We start from the raw sequence: 15764 nt of genomic DNA, 5'->3' as shown, positions 1-15764 counted from the left end.
TTTAGATTAACATGCATTTTACAAAAATGCATCTCAGTCTCCAGAAATCTGCACTTCCTCCTCAAATAGAGTATAATTATAAACTATTCCTGATAGCATTTCTTTCATGAAAACATATACACACACAGGTTGGTGTGATCTGCACTACTATGAGTCTGCTTCCAATCAGAGCAGAGGTGGATAACCCTGTCCGATGCACCTGTGCAGGGGGCACACCTAGCCTGCTAGCATGTCTGAAGGATCAGTGTGTGAGCTAAGAGCCAGATCAAGCCACAAGTCAGAGAGAGCTGCGTTCCCTGGACAAGGATCACCTGATCTGTTAGCACAAGTGCAGTCAGTGGATAAAGAAATGTCAAGAAATGTAGGTCAAAGTCATAACATCCAACAAGGATGAAGGGGCATCCGTTTTATAATTATTTAATACATCTGTTCATTTAATATGTTTCCATTTAACATTTTAATATGCTAAAGATTTGTATTTCTATTATTTTATCCAACCACGGTCTTTATTGTTTATTTCAATTCAATTCAGCTTTGTTCAGTCACCTCTAAGCACCTCTAACAACCTCTATGAGCAAGCACTCGGTAGTAGTGGGGAAGGAAAAACTCCCTCTTAGCAGGAAGGACAACCATCTGCTGTAATTCCTGCATTCTTGTGGACTGATGTTCTAATTTGTTAGTAGCTACAAACAGATAAAAAAAATAGGGATGAAGCTAAGATTTGTGCATAAAACATTTGATTTGTTTGTGTCGGTGAATGAGGCCCGCTGTTTTCTTACATTTAGATCCCCACACTGAGCCTAGACCAAATAGTTTTACTTGACCAGTCCACATCCAAGGACACTCTGACAGCTTCACTGTGGTTTTGGAGCGTGTTGCCCAATTACAGCAGACTTAGTGGTCCTAGTATTCTGAGATGTCCTTGGGCAAGATATTGTTGATGCCAATGGCAGGCCATCACTTCTGAGGCTATTACTGTAAATATGTGCACGTGTAAAAAGATTTATAGAATTGCTAAGGTTAAGCAGTGCTCTAAGTTAGCATCCTGACATGCCGGCTCAAAGCGTTACTGCGTGTGACTTTTTCTTGGTCATTAGAAACAAGTAGCTTTTAGTGTAGATACTCAGGTGGATTTTTAAGGCATGGCATAACCTTCACTGCTGGCCAACAGGCTGTATGCTGATGGAAGGCGGACAGCATAGCATGGCAGTGTCAGCCAGATTGCTTGTGACAGCATGATTACCTTTGCCCCTTGCACTGTCACATCACATTGGCCTGCCTACAGAACATGAACGCTCAAGACTTGACAGCCATGGCTAGTTTGCATGGTAACAGTGAATGTATTCTCAAAGCTACATTAAAATGCTATTATTTGTAAATATTTGTGTTTTTAATTTTTTATATATACTGCAGCCTAACAATTAATATATTGAGCTGTTTATTGCACTCAGTGCCAGACAAGTGTAGTACATCAGGATGATGGAATAATCTCATTGACCAGCAGAGGGAGTTATAGAACCTGCAGCGGTGCAGGCTGTGCCGGTGTTGCAGTTTGTAGGACAAGAACAAACTGGATGTTATGACTTTGTTCATTTGTTTTTGTTTTTGTTTTTTTGTAAATACTTCTGTTGAGTAAGAGAAATCAAAGTATCTAAACTCTAAAAGACAACAGAACTGAATTTTTGAATACTCTGCCAGTGATTTTCCTGCTTATTCAGTCTATTTTTTCTCCATAATGTCAGCAAAACAGTTAAAAAATTAGAATGTAACATATTCAAATTGCTTCTTTTGTCTGACCAGCAGCCTAAACAGCCAAAAACTATTATCTTCAGCAATTATGTCAAACAATGAACAGCAGCAAGTCATCACACCATCTGCAAATATCCTTTTGGCTCGGAAAAACAATTAATCCACCGTTCGAATCAATTAAAGTCACGGGAGAGCTGCAGTTATCTCGCAGTTGCAGGCACCAGAAAAATACGGGCCTCTGATTATTGTCACTTTTCTTTATCAGGATGTGGTTCCAGTTTGATGCAAACATAATTTTTGATTTTAAATTTTTTTTTTTAAATTTTTGTTCCTGGATATGAAGACTGTGGGCCAGACACAGACAACCACAGTCTTGGTTAACCTGTACATCCTATTGTGTTTTTCAAGTGTTTTAAACGCTCTCCTCCTTAATGAGGAGAAGAGCAGTAGCTGGGGGTCCGTTATAGATCTCTGGAGTGAAATGAAAAACTAGAACTGTGGACGAGAACACATTGTGGTGAAGGAATACAGACACATTGAGGTGTTGATAATCCAGAAGTTAAGAGCTGAGGGAACCATGTACGCTTGGATCCAGACTTGTTTAAATTTTGTGACTGAATATGAAATCATCTCAGGCTGTGCTCGCTTAGGCCTGATATTACTTTTATGTATTTGAGCCTCTATATTTTAGTAGTCACATGTTTGGACCAGTGGCAACCTGTCACATAACGGGATTATTTACAACAGGAGACATTATGGGGATTTTTGTTTTCCACAAAAATTATTCAGGAACCAGAATATTCTTACATATACTGAAGCCCGATTTAATACTGCTGTCAGTGTGTTTAGAGGATAAATCTGAATTTAAACAAGTTCAGAACCTAAACATATAACTGTTTAGGTTAACAAAGAAAGACTTTTAAGTTTCCTGAAGATGTCTCCAAGGTCCTTAGATTACCATGACCTGGATGAGTGAGAGCCTACACAGACATTATATGTGCAGTTACCGTATTCTCAGTCTCATTTTTTCCAGTTGATCCAGTCAAACATAAACAGTTTAACATGTCAGAAGTGAACAGAGATGTGTAGACACCACGCTGATTTATTCACTATTCTCCAAACTCATCTTCTTCTGTTTTCTGTTGGCCAGAGCTCGGAGAGATCAGGAACGTGACAACCTCTAAGCCCTCACTGGAGCTGGATGGATTGGAGAAATATACCAACTACAGCATCCAGGTGCTGGCCTTCACCAGAGCTGGTGATGGTGTCCGCAGTGAACAGATTTACACCCGCACCAAGGAGGACGGTAGGCCGATTAAGTCACCTCTCCAAATAAAAAGGCAGCTGTCAGGTTGTAGCGAGCTTCTGTCATAGAGGTTGTTTCATGGTCAGGTTATGCTAAGATCTGTGCTAAAGTGAATTTGACTCACTGCCTCAAGGAATTACAATATCTCCCCCCTTTACACTAAATGTCAGTTTTTCTAGACCAACAGTATTTTACTGGGATAAAAATGAGGCAGGATCCTAAATATACTTATTAAGTAGAGAGCAGTAAGTCTCGCATGCAGCAGAGAGAATATGTTATGTGGCCATCTGTTATCTAGCTGTATAATCAGTGTAAAAAGAGCCATAAAAATCTTTCAAGTATTAATATTAGCTTAATGTACGGAGTATATCAACTAAATTATCTCATGCTTTCAGTTCCCGGTCCTCCGGCGGGGGTAAAGGCAGCAGCTGCATCCAACTCAATGGTGTTCGTGTCCTGGCTTCCTCCTCTCAAAGTGAACGGCATCATCAGGAAATACACCGTTTTCTGCTCCAACCCACACCCCACGGTAAAGCACATCAACAAAGTATCATTCAAAAAGACAATGTTACACTGTTACACATTGTTGCAACATTGTTTGTTCGTTTTTTAATTCAAGTTCCGGTTTTAGAGCTAGCTAACCAGGAAGATAACCAGGAACCTGGAGCTTCGGCTTGAAGCAAAGATGACTTATGTTTGTTTAATAATTACAGTAAAAGTAAAGTAAAAACAAAAGTTTACAAAAAACAGAAATAATTAGTAATTGTGTGGGTTTCTTTAGCTTTAAAGAGCTTTACACCTGCTCAGCATAATGCTACAGCACCCTAAGTTTTCATAGCCCTGCATATCAGGACATTTAGAACCATTTATTTATTACTATTTGAAGCATTTATCACACAAGAAACTGTAAATATGTGATGTGTCCTAAAGATGTGTGTACACACAAGGCACGAACATGTGAAACACAAATATTTGTAGCACCTAAACAACTATAACATTTGCAGAGGTGTACAAAAAAATCACAGATAGTGAATAAATGTGAACTCTGGCCAGTATAGTTTGAGCTGTTTGAGAACTGGTCGTGGACAGCATCAGTCCAGCTGGGTGCAAACACGATATTTGTTCATTACTGGTTTGGGCTCAATAGAAAACATCAGCATGTGTAGTTTTACCCCTGAGTGTTTTTTTATGCACTGGAGTCATTTATGAACGTCCTCCCTCCTCCAGGTGAGCAGTGAGTTTGAGGCGGCCCCAGATGTATTCTTCTACCGCATCCCCAACCTGAGCAAAAACCGTCAGTACAGCGTCTGGGTTGTTGCAGTGACTGCTGCGGGCCGTGGAAATGCCAGCGAGATCATCACTGTCAAACCCATGGCTGAGGGTCGGTGGAGCTACTCTCTTATAAAATGTGCTTTTCAATGCTGAACAGCTCTCTGTTGCCTGGTATCACGTTTGTGAGCTCGAAGTGCAAAGTGGATGCGTAAAATGTGCAGTTTGGGTAAAAATGACTCTTAAGACAAGGAGCATTACTAAATGGGAATAATGCTGCATTTGGCCCTGGGAACATGTTGCATGTTCTGTAAACGCAGATAAGCTGATGCATATACCAACAGGTCTTTATTGTCTGGAGTCAGCTCCTATATTAAGCGCCCGCTGCAGAGCTTTCTGGTCTTGCACTGTGCATATCTAATACCAGTTTGTGATCTTTGCAGTTACGATTCTTTCTATTGCTCCCCTGTAGAAAGTTGCAATAATTGTCACAGAAATGTATTCTTCACTAGTTTCTTTAAGAAGTCTGTCAGGTTAGACATGTGTGAGCACACCTTAAGTTAAATTCTCCATCTGAAATATTTAAACAGGAACACATGTCTTTGAATTTCACTGCAGGCTGATCAGTTGTGTGTTTTTGCAGCTCCGGCTCGGATCCTGACCTTCAACAGGACCGTAACGACCCCCTGGATGAGGGACATCTTGCTGCCTTGTAAGGCAGTTGGCGATCCTTCACCAACCATCAAGTGGCTGAAGGAGATGTGAGTAAAATACTAATCACTGAGGATCACTGAGGATCTTTTCACAGCTGAATATTTGTGGATATTGTCTCCTTAAAATATCCAGTGTCTGTGTGGCACACTAGAAGCTGAAAGTTAATCGTAAATGCATCTCTGCCTCAGCAACGGGACCCCAGCACCCGTTGTGATTGACAGCCGGCGCAGCGTCCATACGAACGGCAGCCTCGTTATCCGCACAGTGAAAGCAGAGGATTCTGGGAACTACACATGTGTGGCCAGTAACAGCTTTGGGCTGGACAAGATTGTCCTAAACCTCCAGGTTCAAGGTGAGAATTACAACATGGGCAGAAAGACAAAAGAATGACACGTTATCATCTTTTTCAGTGCTAGATTTCTTTCTTTAAATCCTGCTGTTTCCTTCAGTTCCTCCTGACCAGCCTCGCCTCACAGTGACCAAGACAACCACCACCTCCATCACCCTCTCCTGGATCCCAGGAGATAACGGTGGCAGCTCCATTAGAGGTCAGAGAGATTCTGCCTGTCCTTCTCTGTCACTGCTTTTTTTACCATTTGATTTACATTCATGTCTCCATCTGTGCCACCTTCAGGCTACATCTTGCAGTACTCAGAGGATAACAGTGAACAGTGGGGTAATTTTGCCATCAGTCCAAGTGAGCGCTCTTACAGGCTAGAGAATCTCAAATGCGGCACCTGGTACAAGTTCACCCTAACCGCCCAGAATGCCGTGGGCCCCGGACGCATCAGTGAGATCATTGAAGCAAAGACCCATGGGAAAGGTATGAACTGTTCTTCTTTAAGGGGCATGTTACAGGTTAGTCGTTGTGCAGCCTCCACTTATTTAAAAGTAAACTTAAAATACTTAACAATACAGCAAATGATTGGAGTGATAAACACGTTTTAAAAGGTCAAAGAGGTTTTAACTTTTTTCCCTGAGAAATAATAATATATACGGTGTGATCAAACCTGTGAAGAGCCAAAACCTTATTGGATTTAAACCAGACCGATCATGCATGAGCAGACTGCAGTTATTTTTAGATCATTGCCTTTTAATTATCCTGGATCTTCTCCGGTGTGTTAACTTAATTTTCATTTTTTGGAGCAATGGAAACAACTTTTTAGTGTACTTTGTGCAAACACACAATGGCTCAGTGGCAATTCAGGAGGTTGCACTCCCTCATCGGGGCTTGAGCTGACAGTCTCACCCTGGAGAATAAATTCTCATTGTGGACTCCTCAGCTGTAGACTTTCTTACCAGGACACCCAGATCCTACCACCCGCTCAGGTTTCAGACCGCCGCCTGTGCAGGTTTCAGATCCCTGGTGAAATCTCAGAGCGCGCTCGACAGATCCACCAAATTTGAATTTGGTTTCAGTTTCTGAAAACATCCTGATTTAGAAAATAAAGTGATAGCACAGAATGTGTTGCATCTGATTAAGTGTACACACAGTCACTGGTAAATCCTTCCTGCAAATAATGCACTCTGTCACAAAGTTCATGAACTTGACAGTGAGTTTACTCAAATGGCTTCCTTATCACGATAGCTGCCAATGCCAGCATGGGTCCAAATCTCTGAGGTTTCCTGTTTCCAGCACTTTGTTGAACGTATGCAACAAAGAATAAAGACTGTGTGAATGCAAAAGCAGGTCTAATCAAGGTGTACTTCGTCTTAAGCTCTTAATTTTGTGTCTGAATGCTGATTATTTTTCCTTCTTCCCACAGAACCTCAGTACTCTAAAGAACAGGAGCTCTTCACTAGCATCAATGCCACTCGAGTCAAGCTCAACCTGAACGGCTGGAATAACGGCGGATGCCCGATCACCTCGTTCACCCTGGAGTATCGGCCGGTAGACTCGCCCACTTGGACCACGGCACAGCGCACCTCCCTCACCAAGAGCTACGTCCTCTACGACCTGCAGGAGGCCACCTGGTACGAGCTGCAGATGAAAGTCTACAACAGCGCCGGCTATGCCGAGAAGAGAGTCAAGTTTGGAACACTCAGCTATGATGGCAGTGAGTTCACATGGTGGCAGGAGACCATCTGTTTCCCACTCTTTTCTTCACAGGGAGCAGAGTGATTGTCTGTCGTGGGCTACTGAAACCAGCAGGGTACTGTAGCTGTGTGATTCACTGGCTGCTCCAGAGGTAGTATCATGTGAACACTCACACTTTAGGAGGGAATTGGTGATAAAAGCCATAAGTTCTCAGTAACTATAGCATTAAGAGTCTGACTAAGTGTGAGAGTTTGAGGCAAAGAGGAATAAATTACCTTTTCTGTTAATGGCAGAGCTCCAGGCTCAAGGAGACTGAGCCGCCTTTGACAAATCGGGCAATAAAAAGCACATTTCATACCAAATCTAGTGGCTGCAGCTTGGCTTTCATGATGACGCCGCCTTCACAAGCCCTCTGAATTCTAACACAAGAATCAAATAATCTCCTGATCTCCTTTGAGATAAAGGATACCAGCATTACCAGCTCATATTGCACACCAGGGGCTCAGCAGTATTCTACCACAATCACTTCTGAGGAACAAATACTTCATTTCCTCCCTCACTCACATTCTGCGACTGCTGAAGAGAGGGTGGGGGTGAGCATTAAGCTGTGAAGGATGAGTTCATTGGTACTGAGGTACAGTTGGGCGAAATGAGAACAAAGCATTAGTGTCAATTTGACAAAGGTCAAGCACAACGATTAGGAAAGGGCAGCAGCTTATGGTGAAACACAAAATTTGTAATGCTCTTGACTTTTTTTTACTCATTAGGATTCATTCAGTAGCTTTCATTTAAAGAGACAGATCAGGGGGTTGTCATGCAGGTTGTGTCTCCTGACACTGTCACATGACCTCTGCACAGGTACCATCGCACCTTTAGTGAAGGCGCCCAATGTGAGCGAGGATAACTCTGGGAGCGGTGAGGGTTTGAAGATGATGGTAACCATTTCCTGCGTGTTGGTGGGTATCGTCGTGATCTTCATCGGCCTTCTGGTGCTGAGGAGGAGGAGGAGGGAGCAGAGGCTCAAGAGGCTCAGAGGTGAGATGATGGGGGTCCCCGCACGTGATGGGCGGGTTTCCCAAATCTGCTACGTGCTTGCCTCTAACATTTTCTCTTTATGTTTCCTAGATGCAAAAAGCTTGGCTGAGATGCTCATGAGGTAACATCTTCATTAAGCCGTCATCATTTACCTCAGCATGCACACAGACGCAATTACAGATCTTTTTACTTCCACTCATTTTTCATCTGCTCTGTGCTTCTCAGTAAAAACACGCGTCCAGCAGAGCCAATTAACAAACAGCAGCAGACGCTCCGCATGCACATCGATATCCCCAGAGCCCAGCTTCTCATCGAGGAGAGAGACACCATGGAGACTGTTGGTAAGCACGCAGCGAGCACTGGTGACACAGGACATAATGTACGATGGCGCGCAGGCTAAGTTTGTTTCTGCTGCTGTCTCAAAGATGACAGGTCCACTGTGCTACTGACCGACAACGACTTCGGGGAGACACAGAAGCAGAAGTCGTCCACAGTCACCCACACTGTCCACTACCAATCAATCTCCCAGGCCACTGGTCCACTGGTAGACGTGTCTGATGCCAGACCAGGAACTAGTAAGTCCAGTACGGACTCTTTTTTTAACTTCATAATACATTAAAATGTTTATGTGTCCTTTTATTTTCCCAGAACTCTCTCCTTTCATGAACCTTCCCTCTGTCACTTTGCCTTTTGTTTTGGAAGTTATGAGGATTCATTGAAAAGCTCAGCAGACTGCTGCCACACTCATACGCCACATTATGCTGCTTCATAGTTACAGTGCTGTTGCCATGCCTGCTGTTCTGGAGTCAATAAGGTGTTTCCTTGTGGAGCGGTTTCACTACAGATTCTATATTTACATGAAATCCACTCCACAAATAGACTTCAGCTGGTTTATTATCAGGTATAAATAGCTGCAGGATGGCTGCACAAACTATTATTTGCAGGACAGCTTTTAAAGTCAGCGCCATCATCCCTCGGTTGTTCTTTAGCCTTTGTATTTGAACCCCACTGTGGAATTACTGCCACAGAAGCCACAGTATGTTGAACTCAATGCCACAAGCACGAAAAGTTGGACGAAGTTTTGTTGCCATTGGATGACCTCCTTCAGGTTCGAGGCTCCGGGTCACATTTAGAACTGGGTGACTTGGTAATCTTGGTAATCCACACACTCTTAAATCTCTGCGATGCCGTCTCAGTGCAGCAGTAGCTGCTGTGATATCGGCACAGTTAGTGGTAAATTGTGCACCGCCAACATTAGTGAATCAGATAAAGTTCTTGATTTTAAAATTCCTCCCGCCTCTTACATGCAATCTTCTCACTGTGCTCTCTTTATAAATACTGACAACACTTTTTTTACACTCGTGCAACATGTTAATAAATTTGGCTCAATAGCTCTCATGCAGTGAGCTCACCGTTAGTTTTTATTACTTTAGTAATCAAAGTCTGCATAGTGACGCAGAAGAAAATCCACTGTAATCCCAGAGACTATATACTGTTGCCACTCTTTTCTGTTGTAATCATGACCATTTCATTGAGCCAAGTTGTTGCTCGACCTGTTTAAATACCTTGCGTTTCTCTGCCTCGCTCTCAGACCCAACAGCCCGCCGCACAGCCAAAGCTGGCCCAGCTGCTCGCAACAGGTACGCCAGCCAGTGGACCCTAAACCGCCCCCACCCGCCAGTCTCCTCTCACACTCTGAGCACTGATTGGAGGCTGCCCACACCCAGAGTGGCAGGCTCTGTTGACAAGGAGAGTGACAGCTACAGCGTCAGCCCATCTCAGGACACAGGTAAATGACACAGAGCTGCTCTGTGTGACCCTACGTGTCTAACAGCATAGCACCTGTATTAACCTTCACAAAATGCCATTGCACTAATTCTAACAATGATCCACTCCACTAACTCTGGGCCTGATCCAGACCGTGCACGGAGCAGCATGGTGTCAACAGAGAGCGCCTCCTCCACTTACGAGGAGCTCGCCAGAGCCTACGAGCACGCCAAGATGGAGGAGCAGCTGCGACACGCCAAATTCACCATCACCGAATGCTTCATTTCTGACACTTCGTCAGAGCAGATGACGGCAGGCACCAACGACTACACCGACAGCCTGACCTCCAGCACACCATCCGAATCAGGCATCTGCCGCTTCACCGCTTCCCCACCCAAGCCTCAGGACGTCAGTCGGGTTATGAACATGGCCGTGCCCAAGGCTCACAGACCGGGTGAGGCCAAGCTGTCCAGAGGCCACACGTCAGCCTGCCTGAAACTATAACTGCTCAACATCTCTAATGTTTACCCCTAATATTAACACCAGCAGTGAATTCATTCAAGCTGATAGTCGTCTTATTTAAAGTGAAACCACAAGTCGAATCTGAATGAAAACAACTTGGACACAGATGCAGAAGCATTGTCTAAAAATTCATTATAAATGTGGCAAAAAAGAAAGGCAGCGATATCTGCTTTAAAAGGCACAGGAACGTTTTGATAGTGTGAGCAAATCCCAGCCATTATAATGTAAATCCACATGAATGAAACTGTCCATTACCTGATTAGCGCATGCATTAGTGCATTACTGCTGATTTGGTGTTTTGTGCATTTCAAAATAAGAGTGCCCAGTTATTCCACACGCCTTCAATGTCACAGGAGTGGAAGAGTAATTTGGCTGAAAAGAATAAGCAGGATTATTTTAGCCTGATAAGAACAGGGTGAGGTTGTTCAGGAGTGTCTGTCGTCTTACTGACCCTGCTCTGTGTTTGTTGTCCCTCAGGGGGCGAGCTGGTTCACCTTCCTCCCTATCTGCGCATGGACTTCCTGTTAAACCGTGGCATGTCTTGCTCGGGGTCATCTAGGGGGACAGCTAGTGGGGAGAGAGCGGCCATGGGTCAAGCCTGCCTTGAGCCCCAGAAGAGCCGCTCGCTGAAGCGGCCCTCTCGGATGGCGCCCCCGACACCTACAGAGGCCCCTCAGGCCAGCAGGGACCCAGTGGCCCAGTGGCAACCCGGATCAGCGGCCACACTCCCCCACAGAGAGGGCTCAGAGCTGGCCCAGGCAGCCAAGCTCAGCACCTCCCAGGAGTCCCTGCTGGACTCCAGAGGACATCTGAAACAGAGCAGCAACCCCTACGCAAAGTCTTATACGCTAGTATAACAGCAGGGGCACCTGGGGCGGGACTAGAACTCACTCTAACACTGGACTTAACACTCAAGTGCAGTAAACTGACTTTCACCACACAGTTCTGTATATATGTCCCCTCCCTCCGAGGACGGGGTCACTTTTACTAATGTCCTTTTATTTATTTTAGACTTTTCTTTCACCTCTTGTTTGTATTTTTTGTTTTGTTTTGTTTATTTGTTTGTATCACTTGAGAAAAAAAAATTTCACTCATTTGGAGAGGAGTCCAGTCGGAGCTTTGCCAAACTAATTGAGTAATGAGGGAGCATTTATTTATTCTTGTTCATTCTTTATAAGAAATTGGTGATTATTAATTGTTAGTTGTCAGCTATTATTGATCATTAATTACTGATTACCAAGTGATCTATTATCACCATCACTTCTCCAGTGTTTTCATAAGAACCTGGACATCTTTTTTTCTTCCTCTTTGGTTTCTTTTCCTGGTTTCTGGAAGATGACGATTTGGAGTCATGTTTTTTCCTATGGAATTTTCTTCTGAAGCATTCAGTGAAACTCGGAGAAATCTCGGAACAAAAGCAATTGAAACTAGAGTCCAAACTTTTCAGCTGCTCTCAAATTGTTACTTTTTTTGAAGAAAAAAAAATCTATTTCCTATGGATGCATGGGGACTGACCAATTAAAAGACAATGAGGATTATGATCGCGGCTGGGTGGGCAGCCCAGTCGAGCATTTTGTCACACTATGAAATGATCCAATGTGAAGATTTATTATTCTTATTACTATAAATATATATATAAAAAGAGAAATCACTTTTATTTGTGGATATTACAGGGAAGAATTGATTTGGTTAATAAAGTCCTTAGTCATGTTTGCACATATCTCATTTTAATTAGGAAATGGAGTCTCTGTTGATCTTTCTCTGTGTCCCATTCTCTGATGGTGCAATATGAAAAAAGATATGAAAAGTCTATGGAAACTATTGCTCTATACTGTACTGTAATGATGATAAATAACTATGTTGTGAGTATACTTACAGGGCCGGACACACTCCAGCTTTTGTATTCAGGTGTAGTTTACCACTGCTTGTCTGCCAGGTTGGTAAATGATGTTAGCTAGAACAGGGAGGTTTTTGAGTACTGATGGTTTGCACTTCACAACAGCCCGACTCAAGTGTGTCCAGATCCCTTCTCTCAGTGCACTAGGTAGAGTCTTCAGGGCTCTCACTGTCCTCAGTAGATTTACTGTTGCTGCATTGCAGCAATGCTCCTCTACAGGGAAAAAAAAACGTGAGACAATCCAGCAGAATTCCCCCCTTCGAACCAAACCTATAATGTCTATGGGAAGTATCTGAAAAAAAAAGTTCATGTGGATATATACGTAAGAAACTGTTTTTCTGTTCCTGTCTGCCCTGGCCCGTTTCTGTTCTCTTTCTTTCAGTTAGCCTGAGGGATCCAAAATGCTGTGAGGTCATAATGTCAGTTTCTATGATTAGTTTCTATGATTAACTGTCTTCATTATGATTATACATTTTAACAAAAAAAATGTCACTTTTTATTTTTAACATGAGTGTTCACCATGGTGGCACTGGAATAAAGAGAAACTAACACAAAGGTTCAAATTTGATTAATAAAATGGCTGTTCCCCAAAGTGTCCCTCGCAGCTTTGATGGTGGGGCGGAGGTGACGGAGCAGACGGGCCCAGAGCGGGTGGAGGCCGCGCTCCCTGCCTGCTTGGGCCGTGAATTTCGGCGAGAGAGATGCCCGGTCTTCACCTCGTTTTTGTCACTGTGACAGCAATGAAACATGAGTTTCCTAATGTTGAGCGTTGTACTCCCTACCTGCAGGTGGCAGTGATGTGCTGCTCAGTACAGTCTGGTCAACACAATGAGCCTGCAGTGTGCTGAGACCCTCTCTATCAAACCTGCTTTAAACTAAGATGAGCAGCTGAGTCTGCCCTGAATCGTGGACGGGATGTTTTCCAGAGATATTCAGCAGCAAATGTGCAGCATGGAGAGATTTTGTCAGAAGACAAATGACGAAAACACCAACAAAGCCTCAAAATCCCAGAATGCACAGCAACAGTGTAAATGTTTCTTTTCCTTAAAGCAGGGGTGTCCAAGCCATTTTATTCCCTTTGATCGTATGTAGTGAAAGTCCCCTTTCTGTCAGTGTAAACAGTGAGATATAAGAAAAACAAGCGCAATTTCAACACTGTCTTGTTTTTTCTACATGCTGCTGTCGTAAATGAAAGAAATCTGTGAGCATGAATCTTAAATGTGTAAAATACAGAAATCTGGAATTCAATTACTTTAGTATGAATAGGAAAAGCTATCAGTAGGAAACACTAGGAAACTTCTGAAAATACAGTTGAAATTCCAGGGTCCTTCTTCACCTTTCCAAAGCTGATTCTCAACCCCGGGCGTTATGTTTGACACTCCTGCCCTAAAGGAAAAGAAAACAGGCAGTACAGTTGAGTCATTTTCTCCGGTGTCATGTTATTCCCACTGACATCTATTGACTTACTCTTTAGGGTTCCCAGTTTTGAGAGAGAGTCAGACGTCTGAACTGTTCATGATAAGCTATTATAATTTTTCATCCTCAGCTCAGATGTGTTTTAAGCAAAATTTCAAAAGTTTCCGTAGCTTCAGAATGAATCCCACGTCTGTGCTCAGGGATGACTGTATAAATCGAAGCTGACTGAAAGCACAAAACATTATTTTAAGAATGCCTAACACACCAGCAGCCTCACTTTTAAACGCCATGACATCCAGTGGTTTGCAGACTCCTAATGTCAGTGGCTCCACTCTCTCCATGAGGCTTTGCAGCTGTTGACTGCAATAACTGAGAAATTACACTGTAAATTATATACAATTATATAATTCATTTAAAATAAAAGCAGTTCAGATTTATTTTGAAAGCAGCCTTTGACCTTTACTGTGAAAGATTGAAAATCTGTGATCAGTTTGATTTCAGTTGTGTCGTCCATCGATGACGTGGAACATCAACGCTGATTATCCAAATTTAGATCAGTGATGTGACAGGTTAAAGCAACTAACCGTGCTCCAGGTAACTCTGCTACTGTCTCGTCTTTGGGTTTATCTAGAAAGACGCATTTGTATAAACAGGGCAGGACTGTTTATACAAAACTCATTTAAGAAAACCAAATGAATGAAACACTCAAAACTAAATCAGTTATATTTCTTTTAAATGTGACAGCGATGCCCCAGAACAGACTTTTTATCCAATGTTGTCAGAGTTTAATTATATAAACATGTCAGATATTTAATTATAGATGGTGGTGCTTGATGCCATATTGCCATAGAATATGAATGAATGCCCAAATGACTGTGCTGCCGGAGCGGGTGGAGTCAAATTTACTTAAAACAGTTCAGGTTGACCTTAAACATATCTGAAATCTTCCAAACATACTTATCAAATTCAGTTGTGGCTCTAAAATTATTCCCACAATCTTAAAACTGATGTATTTCTTCAGTTTTGAACTTAATTTTAAATAGAAATTCTATAGAAACATTTTTCGTTTTTCTAACTTAGTGCCAGATGATTATGTTGCAGCCACAGTTGGTCGTGACTAACTGCTGTGGTGCCGTACACTGAGAAACTCTAGGATGGATTTAGCTCTGATTGCCTGAAACATGAAACTTCATTTCTAAAGACTACAAGTGTAATTCAGATCATTCATCTGAAATTGGGGAGTGGGACCAGTTCTTTCACTACCAGTGCCCCTCTGTACCACATGACTGTCCACGGTATTTGGAGGCATCAGGTTCACTGCTCCAGAACACATTTTAATAAAAGGTACTAACTTCATTTTAAGCTTTTTTTGGCATTAATCGATAAAGTTTAGTATAATTATTGTCATTTGAAAATCAAAGCACTTCTAGAGCTTGTGAGGGTGACATTTGGCCGGAGCAGAAATGCAGTTGGACCGATAACAGCTTCTTCACCATAACAGACATGTTCATTGAGGTTTTCAGATCATTTCACACATTTCTGTGGTATTATTAAGAAAGGATAAAGAGAACTGCCAAGCAATAAAGTGCCACTTAACAGGCAGAAGGCACTGTGGGACATGTAGGCTGAAGTTAAATATCACGCAAGGGACGAAATGCGCTGAAAAGACTGGAGTGAAATATATCAGTTTAATTTTCTGCTCTAATGAAGTCAGTGTCAATTTAAAGTGTTGTTAAATTTCAGCCTGTCAAGACTCCGTCTGGTGTTGCTGCAGAGGATAAGTGTGAACAGTAGTGACAGAATTATGAAGAATCTTCCTAAACTGGTTTATTGATTCTGAACTCACCAGCCTGCCATCCTGAAGAGTCCACCTGAGCCTCACACGTCCTGCCTGCTAAATTGCTTCCATGGTCTTATATCACAAGACACAGATTAGCAGGAAGGTGTATTACTCAGCATGACAACTGTATCTGCCATCCACCTCCAAAGTCCACAACAAATTAAGCACGGTGACAGAGATTTACTCACCACCACACTCAGTGGTTAATAAC

At 42.7% G+C, this 15764-nt stretch overlaps 1 protein-coding gene across 2 annotated transcripts in view; it reads left to right on the top strand.

Moving 5' to 3' along the window:
• dscama (Down syndrome cell adhesion molecule a) overlaps positions 1 to 13087 on the top strand; it is a 112848-nt gene extending 99761 nt beyond the window's left edge. The window contains exons 19-33 of one of the 2 annotated variants that reach the window (XM_085288203.1): positions 2900 to 3055; positions 3451 to 3584; positions 4283 to 4436; positions 4968 to 5085; positions 5227 to 5390; positions 5488 to 5586; positions 5673 to 5861; positions 6805 to 7095; positions 7935 to 8111; positions 8202 to 8232; positions 8337 to 8452; positions 8537 to 8686; positions 9703 to 9900; positions 10030 to 10332; positions 10878 to 13087. In XM_085288203.1, the coding sequence (XP_085144329.1) occupies positions 2900 to 3055; positions 3451 to 3584; positions 4283 to 4436; positions 4968 to 5085; positions 5227 to 5390; positions 5488 to 5586; positions 5673 to 5861; positions 6805 to 7095; positions 7935 to 8111; positions 8202 to 8232; positions 8337 to 8452; positions 8537 to 8686; positions 9703 to 9900; positions 10030 to 10332; positions 10878 to 11257 (2660 nt within the window). In that variant the 3' untranslated portion in view covers positions 11258 to 13087. Of the gene's footprint in view, positions 1 to 2899; positions 3056 to 3450; positions 3585 to 4282; positions 4437 to 4967; positions 5086 to 5226; positions 5391 to 5487; positions 5587 to 5672; positions 5862 to 6804; positions 7096 to 7934; positions 8112 to 8201; positions 8233 to 8336; positions 8453 to 8536; positions 8696 to 9702; positions 9901 to 10029; positions 10333 to 10877 lie in introns of both variants that reach the window. The other variant, XM_085288202.1, reaches the window with a different exon arrangement.
• Positions 13088 to 15764: the final 2677 nt, after the last annotated feature.

The sequence above is a fragment of the Mchenga conophoros genome, linkage group LG10 (genome assembly GCF_057382185.1).
Source record: "Mchenga conophoros isolate Kocher_MC1m ecotype Shallow Benthic linkage group LG10, M_conophoros_male_GT1.1, whole genome shotgun sequence".
Classification (NCBI taxonomy): Eukaryota; Metazoa; Chordata; class Actinopteri; order Cichliformes; family Cichlidae; genus Mchenga; species Mchenga conophoros.
The sequence above is the reverse complement of the archived record's forward strand: the minus strand, read 5'-3'. Positions and strand labels throughout refer to the sequence as shown.